Here is a 13,155-nt window from a genome sequence, read left to right as displayed (position 1 = left end):
AAAAAAAAAAAAAAAAAAAAAAAAAAAAAAAAAAAAAAAAAGACCCACAAAGTCTCTGCTGTGAGAGAAGGATTCTTGAATGAGACAGTGGGATTTCAGTGAAGGAGGGGGAAAAAAAATTCCAGTTTAGGTAGGAAGCAAGAGAGAAGACAGAAGGATACATTTGCAAGACTGATTTTCTGTTTGGGGAAATGGGTTCAGTACGTGCAAAATCACGTAAAGCAGACTCGCATCAGGGTTTGGATGTGAGAGTAATTCTGGTTACAGATACAGAGGCATCATCGCTAACTCCATCAGACGTTATCGTATGTATAGGAAAAGGCCAAAACTCAGGCCATTTATCTTTTTTATTATACTTTAAGTGTATACTATATCCAGCATTTCTCCCCATGTTATCCCTCCCCACCCTGCCCCCCCACCTCGCTGTTCCTCCCCTACTCCCCCAACTGCCCCCAGTGTATGATGCTCCCCTCCCTGAGTCCACGTGTTCTCATTGTTCAACACCCACCTATGCGTAAGAATATTCGGTGTTTGGCTTTCTGTTCTTGTGTCAGTTTGCTGAGAATGATGGCTTCCAGATTCATCCAAGTCCCTACAAAGGACACGAACTCATCGTTTTTTATGGCTGCATAATATTCCATGTTCTTTTAAGGAATTTAGCGACTCAGGAGACGGGGTGGAGGAGGGAGAGGGGCGTGTACTCTGTCCTATTGTGTCTGCAAAGCATCTTTCCCGAGAGTGAAATAGCTGCCCGAAGAAAGAGTCAGGGGCTTTGTGAAATGTTGCTGGCAAACAGATGAGAAAACGTGGCTTCTTATGTTTGCTGCTTAGTTTTGCAGTAGGGAGCTTTGAAAACTAAGCTGATAAATTTAAACAAGGTGGCATTCAGAAGTCATCAGGCAGCTTAAGCGACAAAGTGACATGAAATACTTTCAGAGAGAGTGAGGCTGGAGCTTGTTGAGAACACAGCCCGGGAGGCCAGACGGGAGACTGCTACCAATGACCCAGACACAGGTGACGGGACTGGAGTAAGAAAATAGTAACAGATAATCACCGGCATCTTCCTGATTCAAGGCGCTTTGCTGGGTACTAGGAATATAGGATGAATAAGGCTGGATGAATCATCTTCAAGGAGCTTGCAGTCTACTGTAGAAGACAGACGGGTGTGTAAAGTGTCTAAAGATAGCAGGATAGCAGCCACAAGAGAAGTATTTATAAGAAATAATGGAACAAGTAACAGCTGGGATAGTTGGTGAAGACTTCATAGAAGCATAGTGAGTGTGATAGACAGTGTGTGACAGGTTCTTGACTGGGCCTGGGGACACATGGGACCTGGGAGTTAAAGGAGAAGGAAGAGCTGAAGCTGGCCATGGAAGCAGAAATACACATTTTGAAAGCAGACTCCAAGATACCAGGCAGGGACTGTCCTTCCCGGGTATGAAGGAAAGGCCTGGCAGCTCCAGCGTTTCTCACTTAGAGAACCTGGGAATGGTGATGTTATAGACAAGACAAGATAATGATAATAATAATCAGTAATGATGGCCAAGCACAGTGGCTCACACCTGTAATCCCAACACCTTAGGAGGTGGGGGTGGGAGGATCGCTTGAGGCTAGAAGTTCGAGAACAGCCTGGGCAACAGAGCCAGACCCCATCTCTACATACATGTTTTTAATGATTATGAATACTTACTGTATGTCAAGTTCTGTTCATCATTATCATAAACACATGGGAATTGCTGTTATTCTCATTTTGTGGAGCAGAACCGAGACATAGAGAAGAGGCAGCAGAGTTATACTGCAAATGCAGGCCTGCCTTCTTAAACCTTATACTACGCTGCCTGAGGAAGTCTACGTGCAGGAAAGTGATGCATCTGAAATAAATAACAAGGTTTTGTAAACTACTTTTGCATTAGCCCTAAGACACTTTCCCATGGTGGTGACTTCTTGTCAATCCCCAGTAAATAAAAATCTCCAGGGGCTCCAGTCTGACTCCTTCCTGGTGGGAAGAGAAGATGCCTGTCCTCTCCATGGAGGACCCTGGGTCCTCACCGCAGGCAGCAGTTTGGGTTTTGAAAGGTTACTGGGTCCCTTCCTTGGGCTGTGTTCTTGCTGGTAAGAAAAGTGTTGCCCACAAAAATAAGACACAGAACATACTCTTTAAAAAAAATCTCCAAATGTTGACAAATGAAGGGAGGGTCATTGTGATTGCTCAGCATGAAGCTTCAGTGAAGAGATGACCAGCACACGCTTTAAAGGCTTCCACAAAAGCTTCTCATGCCTGAGTCCCTGGCCAAGCATGTGAGATGGGCAGGGTGAGACATGCAGAGAGTCTGGGGCCCCCTGCTCCCCTACAGTTCATGAAAGACATAAAGCAGCTCCTCAATCTACATGAGATCATGTTTAGTACAATTGAGTAATACCCAGCATAGGTTAGCATTTGAGCTATTTGCTGCCCACTCAGAAATTACATTCGGGAAAAACTATCAAATGATGCTGTAGGAGACCCCATTTTGTGATACTATTCATTTCTATTTGGAAATACTGACTCAATTCTGAACATAGAGTCAGCATGGCGGCTGGTGGTTGCTATCGTGGAGGAACATTTTCCAGTGTTATTCTTGGTCTCGGCTTTATCAGGGTACAGAAGAGACTGCAGGTAGTTAATGTACTTGATCGCAGCTCTGAGGGTTTCCACTTTGCTGAGTCGTTTCTCCAAATACTCCTCTGGCAGATGATGGCGGAGCTGGGCATAGCCTTCATTGACACATTTCACCCGCTGCCTTTCCCGCTCGTTCCTTTTCCGGATGAAGGCCGGTCCGTAGGAGTACTCACACCTTCTGTAATTTGGATAAGGCATTGGGAAAGAGAAGGGGCAGGGTTCACCATAATTTCCCATGATGAGGGAGTCACTGGGAAAAGGCAGCAGTGGCAGCTCCTCAGAATAAGGGGGCAGCACCGGGGCCTCCGGGTGCAGGTGGAAAGTGACTGTGGGCTCCAGATAGAAGGACCTGGTCATTGGCAAGCAGGCAGAATTGGAGAACATAGGAAGTTTGTCAGGCAGACTAGAGTTGCTTCTGTTGTCCATCATTTCCTCTTTAACCTGCAAACATAACCAAGTGTATCAATTTGGTCAGATTGAAAAAGCAGATATCATCTACTTTCTTGGAGATCAATGTTTCAGAGACTTTTCTGCTTTGATGACTAATTTCTGGGCTCATGTGGACAAGAAGATGGTGTTATAATATGCTGTGTGTAGTAAGGATTTTTGATGGTACACAGAAACAGCACTCAATACCATTGAATCGCCTTGTGAGAAAGTTATTCTCCTTCAATTCCCTTTCAATCCTTGTGGTTACAAAGATACAACCTTAGTCTGCTGAGAATGTGTCTTCCACACCACACCGCTAGAATTCTTTCTTTTTCTTCTCTTTCTTTATTTTTATTTTTGAGACAGGGTCTGGCTCTGTCACCCAGACTGGAGTACAGTGGTGCAATCATGGCTCACTGGAGCCTCAACTTCCCAGGTTCAAGCAATCCTCCTGCCTCAGCCTCCCAAGTAGCTGGGACCATAGGCAGGCATCACCACACCTGGCTAAGTTTTATATTTTTTTGTAAGGACAGAGTCGTGCCATGTTGCCGAGGCTGGTCTCAAACTCCTGGGCTCAGGCATTCTACCTCCCTCGGCCTCCCCAAGTGCTGGGATCATACACTGGGAGCCACTGTGCCTGGCTTAGAATGCTTTCTAATCCTCCTAAAATCAAAGCCTTCAACAAGCAATAGCATCCAGCTAGAATTCAGTATATTTATTAAGTTCTATTTATTGTGAGTTCTAGTAATTTTACATTTATGACAGCGATATAAAACTTTTCTTTTTGAGACAGAATCTTGCTCTGTCGCCAGGCTGGAGTGCCAAGTCATGCTCTCAGCTCACCGCAACCTCTGCCTCCCTGGTTCAAGCGATTCTCCTGCCTCAGCCTCCCGAGTGGCTGGGATTACAGGCACCCGCCACCACACCCAGCTAATTTTTGTATTTTTAGTAGAGATGGGGTTTCACCATGTTGGTCATGATGGTCTCAATCTCCTGACCTTGTGATCCGCCGGCCTCAGCCTCCGAAAGTGCTGGGATTACAGGTGTGAGCCACCAAGCCCAGCCAAAGTTCCTCTTAAAACTAAATCTTCTTTAGTAAGAAAACGTGATTTGATCTAAAGAAAAAGAGTGAGTAGCTAATAGTACAGATGGAACACCGGTATAATGGTGATCGTGAAGGCAGGTGCAAATAAAAAGATGCAGGGAAACACTGAAACACCACAATATTCAAATATATGCTAGGGAAATTAAGAGCTAGCTAATGATCATGCAAACCTCAGAGGCATAGCCTTCTTAAGTAATACCTGAAGTGCTAGAGGGAAAACCGAAAACACAAATAAAAAAGGAATCGTTTGCTCTTAAATGGGACTTCCTTAGGTGAGAAATGTCCCCTACACATTTAAAACAAAGTCAATTTACAAATTTTACATATGTAGAACTGTAAATATATTGAATAAAGTGCATCTATGTTTATGTTTTTTAAAGTTTTTACTCATTTTATATTTTTATTTTTAGACACAGTGTCTTGCTCTGTCAGCCAGGCTAGAGTGCAGTGATGTGATCATGGCTTACTGCAGCCTCAAACTCCTGGGCTCGAGTGATCCTCCTGCCTCAGCCTCCTGAATACCTAGGACTGCAGGTGTGTACCACCATGCCTGGACATTTTTGTAGAGATGGGGTCTTGTTTTATTTCCCAGGCTGATCTTAAACCTCCTAGTTTCAAATGATCCTCCCAAGTCAGCCTCCCACAGCACTGGGATTACAGGCATGAGCCGCTTCACCCAGCCTATGATTAGGTTTTGTTGGTTTTGTGTGTCTGTGTTTTTGTAGAACTCGAGGATGAAGCCGTGTAACCCGGGAGATCCCACCCCAACGCATTTCTTCTTTATGAATAGGTCTACATCCATCTCTTGTTTTAAACCACCGTTACTTTTCGCCTTTGACTGTAATCAAATAGCAACAACAGATTTTACGGAGGCACTGCAGTGTAGACAGTTAACTGGGAGGCAGAGTAGTAGTGTAGAAAAAGAGCTTTTTCTCTCAGTCATAACACCCTCAGGTTTCAATATGGCCTTACCCTGTCCTAGCTATGTGTCCTTAGGCAGGTGTCTTAACCTCTCTGTGCTTTTGCTTTTCCCCATGTACAGTTGAGCTACTAACTATTCTGCAGGGTGGTTGTGAGGATAAAGTGGGAAAAAAACAAAAACAACAACAGTTGACCCTCCGTATTGGCGAGTTCCACATCTGTGGATTCAACCGTGGGTGGAAAATATTCAGGGGAAAAAAAGGGATGGCAGCATGGGTAGTGAATACACACAGACGTTTTTGCTTGGCATTATCCTGTAAAGAATATAGTGTAACAAGTATTTGTATAGAACGTACATTGTATTAGGTATTTATAAGTAACCTAGAGATGATCAAAAGTGTTTGAGAGGGTGTATGTAGGTTATATGGAAGTGCTATGTTATTTTCTATAAGTTGGACCTCTGTGGATTTTGGTATCTGAAGGGAGTCCTGAACCCAACCCCCCATTTCAGAGGGGTGACTGTGCATATAATGCACCCAGCATTTGCCTCTTTCCTTTCTTTAGAGATGAATGAATGCTTACGTGAGCGTTCCTTTCTAAACTGCACCTTGTAGAAAACCTGGTTTGTTTTCCTTAACACTGTAGAGTTGCAACACTGATCTATCCTAAACACCTGTGTTGAGAGATGAAGAACCTACCTAAAACAGAAAAGAAAAAGCAGCTTGAAGTCTAATTGTGGGCTTCCATCAAAAAAGGAAATATGGCATTAATTTCTCAGCAAGTTAATTTTTCAACATCTTTAGAAGTGAGGGGTTGTCTGTGATTGTCATACTAAACACACACACACACACACACACACACACAGATACACACACACACACACACACACACACACACACGCACCAAACAGTCCTAATGTTTAAGATTAGATAATATTGGCACTTATTCCTCTACCTCGGTACAGCAAAACCTGGGCAGGCTGCACTGTGTAGTGGGAGGAGCAGCCCCTAAGACCCGAATTCAAGTAGGAAGGTCAGGGGAGTGGGGAACCAGCCCGGGCCGCAGGGGCAGGGGTGCTGGCAGGGACGGGTGGCCGGGGGTGCAGGGTTATAGCAAGTCACGGTGAAGAGGCTGGAAAAGAAGCCAATGCCAGGAAAAGCTCTTCTTAAAGGGGATGGGGCTGGGGGGATGAGATAAGTGGGATAGGTCCAATTTAAATCAAAACAGAGAAGCAGGAAATGAAATATTCCAAATTACTGACCAAATGACCTAAAATAACTAACAAAACAAAAATCTCTGGAAAATTAAAAATTAGCCAGGATTCTGTCAAAAATGAAAAGTTGCTGAGAAACACATTAGGAAATTCCCAAGCCAGGAATTCTAGAGGGTAAGAGAGAGAGAACGGGTGTGGCAGAAGCTGCAAAATGGTGGCAATGGGCGTGGAGCCCGTATTACTGCATTTCTGACACCAGCAGAGCCTTGTTGTGGCCGTAGTTAACAAGCCAAAATGGATGAACAGGTTACCAAAAAGTAAAGCAGGTGTCATCATGAAACCTAATTACACAAAATCATTATTTTAGTGACTGTTTTTTTCACCCTAAAAGATTATATGAACAATATCTTAAATCTTGACCCAGATGAAATCTGAGTAATTTGTATATGCCGCAGGTAATTAAAACTTGCTAGGTTTTAACAATACTCTGCATAATTCCTGAGAAAAGAGCATGGTGTCTCTGGAGACACATTGATGAGAAGTTTTTTCTGTCAAGCCTTTCCAATAAGTTCACCAATCAATGTGGTAGCATTTAAATATGATCACCTTTTATTCAAAGAAGAAAATTTAAGACAACAGAGTAAGAAAATGAAATAAAATGCAACAATAAGGAGACTCGAGATAGAAAGCCTAGAGGGGTCTGGATGTGTTTGTAGGAATTGAGTGTAAGTTTTTTTAAAAAAGCAACATAGATTGGTCGTGCTGGGACTCCATGGTTCCAGGCACAGACACAGCTAACAAACACACCTATCTTGGGAAAATCTCGGGTTCTGTCTTAGAGCAATTATGGGAAACAAATGATGAGGTCTTAATGATTAAATCCTAAGAGATTCTAGATGCTCTGCTGAGCATAAAACTTCAAATTTCAGAGATACAAAAGATATGTAGCATGTAAGAAATAAACAGCTGTAACTGCAGATGTAATTCAATTATGGAATGTGAGAGCTGGGAGGAAGCTTAGAAATTCTTCATAGGTTGTGGTATGTTGCTGAGGTTACAAAGCTAGTAGCAGAGCAGGGGCCAGTGTCCCGACTTCCAAATCAAAACTCCTTCCGTTCTTCTAGATGATTTAATTGCCAGCAAAACCTGGATCTTCCACTATATGGCCAATAATTGGGTTTAAGATAATAGAATAATCAGATAGCTGACAAAATTCAGTATTTATCAACTGTGCCTAGCAATTTTCTCAAAAATCATATTCTTCAGAAAACTAAACACCACATGTTGTCACTCATAAGTGGGTGTTGAACAATGAGAACACATGGACACAGGGAGGGGAACACACACTGGGGTCTGTTGCGGGTGGGAGGTAGGGAAGGGATAGCAGGGGGTGGGGAGATTGGGGAGGGATAGCATTGGGAGAAATACCTAATGTAGGTGATGGGGGTTGGGGGGATGGAGGCAGCAAATCACCATGGCATGTGTATACCTATGTAACAATCCTGCACAATGTGCACATGTACCCCAGAACTTAAAAAAAAAGAAAAATCATGTTCTTATTCTTCCCCAAGGGCCACTCTGGAGAAAAGTCTCTTACCTGAGTTTTGTCGTCAGGATGCTGTGTTTAGGGCTGAGTTAGAGTTAACCTGATTTATAGGTGATCATTTAATAACAATATGCAAAGTAGCTTATAGTTAAACAGAACTGCTCAGTTCTGGTTTGGCTGTTTTTCCTACCCAAGATGTAGATATGACAACACAGACAATACTAAACAGAAAGGTTTGCTTACAAAACTGGATAGTTGTAACAAATTCTTTTGTTTAAAGAATGTCCCATTCTTCTGAGTTATATGATATTATGTCAAAATTATTTATGGAGCAATAGTCTCATAATGTGCAAATACTGGTCAGTATTCCTTTAGACAGATTAAGGCCAGAACTAGGAAGGTCAATATGAACTTATATCTTTTTTTTTTTTTTTTTTTACTGTTTATTTCTTTAAAGCCAGTCAAATTTAGCAGTGGGGACATTAGTGACATGAATGTGGATGTTAAATTCTGATAACCCAATATCATAGGAACTAGCCAGTATCTTTTTCTTAAATAGCCATTTTATTTTTTCTTCTTAAGTATATTTTTATCTTTTAAAAAATGTGAATGTTAGAAGCATGGCTTCTTTCTTTCTTTAGAGACAAGGTCTCACTCTCTAGCCCAGGGTAGAATGCAGTGGTATGATCACAGCTCATTGCAGCCTCCACGTCCTGAACAGCTGAGACAAGTGTGAACCACCCTACCTGGCTAATTTTTGTATTTTTTATAGAGATGAGGTCTTGCCTTGTTGCCTGGCCAGTCTTGAACTCTTGGGCTCAAGCAATCCCACCCAAAGTGCTGGGACTGCAGACCACTGCACCCTGCTAACTTTAATTTTTTTTTTTTTTTTTGAGACAAGAGTTTTGCCGTTTTTGCCCAGGCTAGAGTGCAGTGGTGTGGTCTTGGCTCACTGCAGCCTCTGCCTACCAGGCTCAAGTGATTTTCCTGCCTCAGCTGCCTGAGTAGCTGGGATTACATGCACGTACCACTACACTCAGCTAATTTTGTATATATATTTTTAAGATGGAGTCTAGCTCTGTTGCCCAGGCTGGAGTGCAGTGGCAGAATCTCAGCTCACTGCAACCTCCTTCTCCTGGGTTCAAGTGATTCTCTTGCCTCAGCTTCCTGAGTAGCTGGGGCTACAGGTGTGCACCACCACGTCCCCCTAATTTTTGTATTTTTAGTAGAGATGGGGTTTCACCACTTTGGCCAGGCTGGTCTCGAACTCCTTACCTCAGCCTCCCAGTGTGATCCACCCACCTCAGCCTCCCAGAGTGCTGGGATGACAGGCGTGAGCCACTGCGTCCAGCCTAATTTTGTATTTTTAATAGAGATGGGGTTTCACCATGTTGGCCAGGCTGGTCTGGAACTCCTAACCTCTGGTGATCTGCCCGCCTTGGCCTCTCAAAGTGCTGAGATTATAGGCGTGAGCCATCACGCCCGGCCCCAACTTTAATTTTTAAAGCAGTTGTAGGGTCAAAGCAAAACTGAACACAAAGTAGAGCCAATTCTCATATACTCCCTGCCCCCATGCCTGCATGGCCTCCTCTGCTGTGAACATTCCACATCGTTATGGTACTGTGTTAGAACTGATTAAGCTGCATTCACACATTATCACCCAAAGTCCATAGTTTACATTAGGGCTCACTCTTGGTGTTACACATTTACATTCTGTGGGTTTTGAGAAGAATTTAATGACAAGTATTCACCATTCTGGTATAATACAGAACAGTTTCACTGCCTAAACAGCCTGTGCTCTGCCTATTCATCCCTCCTTCTTTTCTAACCCCTTGCAACCACTGATTTTTTTTTCATCAATAATTATATTTTATTGTGTTCTGAATTTAAATAAATTCCTCTTAAATATTAAAATTGTGTATGCTTACAATATTATTCAAATTTGCAGTAAAAATAAGAAAACTGTCTTAAGTTGTATAAAACCTCTGCAAAGCCTCTAACATTTTAGACAATAAAGCAAATACAGTTTTTATTTAATAAGGAAGCTCAAAGAAAATTGGAAGATTTATTTCACAAATGTTTCTTCTGGAAAGGCCCATATTATATTTGAATACATGTGGTTGCTATGATAGACACTTACTACTTTATATTATAGTATAAGAAATAGCTATTTTACCTTACAAGTAAACAGCTTATATAATTTTAGGTCACATCTATCCAAGTAATAGATATCATATTTTAGCCTAGATAGAAAATATTCTGTAGTGTAAAAGTGTCAAGATAAATAATTCAGATCTTTTTAACTCAGACAAACTTGCCTGTAACACAGCATGTTTGGTTTTCAATATTATTTTGTAGAATGTGCTATGTAAGCAAATGAAAGATTATAATTTTTTTGAATTCTGGTTTAAAAGATAATTTTGTTTTCTGTGTTTCTGTGAGGTAAGGCAAAACCCCTGAACAATTTGTAACAATTCTTTCAGCATGTACCATCTTTTATCTCTTTAGCATATCTACACTTTAATGCCATTTTAAAATGAATACAAGTCCAATGCTGTTTCCTTTAATTGTAACATATTATTCACACAAGAGATTAAAGGGGCTCATTGATTTCCACAATGAAGACTATACCCTGTCCTTTAGACCAGTACTTTTCAAACTTTAATGTACATTTGAATTAAGGTAAGAAACTTGTTGAAATGCAGATTCTGATTTAGTATGTCTGGGTAGAGATCAAAGATTCTAAACTTTGAACCAACTTCCTAATGAAACTTTCAGATACTGCTTGTTCAAGAACCACACTTGGAATAGTGAGCCACTGCAATTAAAAGGGTCATGACGTATGCGTGGGGAGGAAGAGTAGAGGAAGGGGGGTGTTAAAGGAACAATACAAGGTAAACAATAAAAAATGTTACAGCTTTCACCTGACAGATACAGATATTGACCTACTGATTTTCATTCTGTGATTGGTTGGTTCTTTTTTTTAAAATTAATTTTTTCATATGTATATATTTTTATTGCATTTTAGATTTGGGGGTACATGTGAAGAACATGCAAGATTGTTGCATAGGTACACACATGGCAATGTGGTTTGTTGCCCTCTTCCCTATCACCTATATCTGGCATTCCTCCCCATGCTATTGCTCCCCAACTCCCCACCCCGCACTGTCTCTCCCCTAGTTCCCCCCCACAGACCCCAGTATGTAGTGCTCCCCTCCCTGTGTCCATGTGTTCTCATTGTTCAACACCCGCCTATGAGTGAGAACATGCAGTGTTTGATTTTCTGTTCTTGTGTCAGTTTGCTGAGAATGATGATTTCCAGGTTCATCCATGTCCCTACAAAGGACACGAACTCATCGTTTTTGATGGCTGCATCGTCTTCCATGGTGTATATATGTCACATTTTCCCTGTCCAGTCTATTATCTATGGGCATTTGGGTTGGTTCCAAGTCTTTGCTATTGTAAACAGGGCTGCAATGAACATTCATGTTCATGTGTCCTTATAATAGAATGATTTATAATCCTTTGGATATATACCCAGTAATGGGATTGATGGGTCAAATGGAACTTCTATTTCTAGGTCCTTGAGGAATCGCCACACTGTCTTCCACAATGGTTGAACTAATTTACACTCCCACCAACAGTGTAAAAGTATTCCTATTTCTCCACATACTCTCCAGCATCTGTTGTCTCCAGATTTTTTGATTGAAATTCTAACTGGCGTGAGATGGTATCTCAATGTAGTTTTGATTTGCATTTCTCTAATGACCAGTGATGATGAGCATTTTTTTCATATGTTTGTTGGCCTCATATACCTCTTTTGTAAAATGTCTGTTCATATCTTTCACCCACTTTTGAATGGGCTTGTTTTTTTCTTGTAAATCTGTTTTAGTTCTTTGTAGATTCTGGATATTAGCCCTTTGTCAGATGGGTAGATTGCAAAAATTTTTTCCCATTCTGTTGGCTGCCAATTCACTCTAGTGATTGTTTCTTTTGCTGTGCAGAAGCTCTGGGGTTTAATTAGGTCCCATTTGTCTATTTTGGCTTTTGTTACCAATGCTTTTGGTGTTTTAGTAATGAAGTCCTTGCCTATGCCTATGTCCTGAATGGTTTTGCCTAGGTTTTCTTCTAGGGTTTTTATGGTGTTAGGTCTTATGTTTAAATCGTTAATCCATCTGGAGTTAATTTTAGTGTAAGGTGTCAGAAAGGGGTCCAGTTTGTGCTTTCTGCACATGGCTAGCCAGTTTTCCCAACACCATTTATTAAACAGGGAATCCTTTCCCCATTGCTTGTTTTTGTCAGGTTTGTCAAAGATCAGATGGTTGTAGATGTGTGGTGTTGCCTCTGAGGCCTCTGTTCTGTTCCATTGGCCTATATCTCTGTTTTGGTACCAGTACCATGCTGTTTTGATTACTGTAGCCTTGTAGTATAGTTTGAGTCAGGTAGTGTGATGCCTTCAGTTTTGTTCTTTTTGCTTAGGATTGTCTTGGATATGTGGGCTCTCTTTTGGTTCCATATGAAATTTAACGTGGTTTTTTCCAGTTCTGTGAAGAAGATATTGGTAGCTTGATGGGAATAGCGTTGAATCTACAAATTACTTTGGGCAGTATGGCCATTTTCACAATACTGATTCTTCCTAATCATGAACATGGAATGTTTCTCCATCTGTTTGTGTCCTCTCTTATTTCCTTGAGCAGTGGTTAGTAGTTCTCCTTGAAGAGATCCTTTACATTCTTTGTTTGTTGTATTCCTAGGTATTTTATTCTCTTTGTAGAAATTGTGAATGGCAGTTCGTTCTTGATTTGGTGCTCTTTAAGTCTGTTATTGGTGTATAGGAATGCTTTTGATTTTTCCACATTGATTTTGTATCCTGAGACTTTGCTGAAGTTGCTTATCAGTTTCAGGAGATTTTGGGCTGAGATGATGGGGTCTTCTAAATATACAGTCATATCATCTGCAAATAGAGACAATTTGACTTCCTCCTTTCCTATTTGAATACCCTTTATTTCTTTTTCTTGCCTAATTGCTCTGGCTAGAACTTCCAATACTATATTGAATAGGAGTGGTGAGAGAGGGCATCCTTGTCTAGTGCCAAATTTCAAAGGGAATGCTTCCAGTTTTTGCCCATTCAGTATGATATTGGCTGTGGGTTTCTCGTAAATAGCTTTTATTTTGAGATACGTTCTGTCGTTACCTAGTTTATTGAGAGTTTTAAGCATAAAGCGCTGTTGAATTTTGTCATAAAGGCCTTCTCTGCATTTATTGAGATAATGATGTGGTTT

The 13,155-nt window shown here is 41.3% G+C and overlaps 1 protein-coding gene across 1 annotated transcript; it reads right to left on the bottom strand.

The window, feature by feature from the left end:
- Window positions 1-1,609: 1,609 nt before the first annotated feature.
- Window positions 1,610-8,061, bottom strand: ASCL3 (achaete-scute family bHLH transcription factor 3). Its single transcript, XM_017500323.2, has 2 exons — window positions 7,925-8,061; window positions 1,610-3,100 (listed from the first exon to the last, which is right to left on the bottom strand). Exon 2 carries the CDS (start codon window positions 3,086-3,088, stop codon window positions 2,519-2,521), a length of 570 nt encoding a protein of 189 aa, XP_017355812.1. The 5' UTR covers window positions 3,089-3,100; window positions 7,925-8,061; the 3' UTR covers window positions 1,610-2,518.
- Window positions 8,062-13,155: the final 5,094 nt, after the last annotated feature.

The sequence above is a fragment of the Cebus imitator genome, unplaced genomic scaffold (assembly GCF_001604975.1).
Source record: "Cebus imitator isolate Cc_AM_T3 unplaced genomic scaffold, Cebus_imitator-1.0 Scaffold265, whole genome shotgun sequence".
NCBI lineage: Eukaryota > Metazoa > Chordata > Mammalia > Primates > Cebidae > Cebus > Cebus imitator.
The sequence above is the reverse complement of the archived record's forward strand: the minus strand, read 5'-3'. Positions and strand labels throughout refer to the sequence as shown.

Excerpts from the sequence above, each read along its gene's own strand:
- ASCL3 (XM_017500323.2), bottom strand. The coding sequence starts at position 3,088 with ATGATGGACAACAGAAGCAACTCTAGTCTGCCTGACAAACTTCCTATG.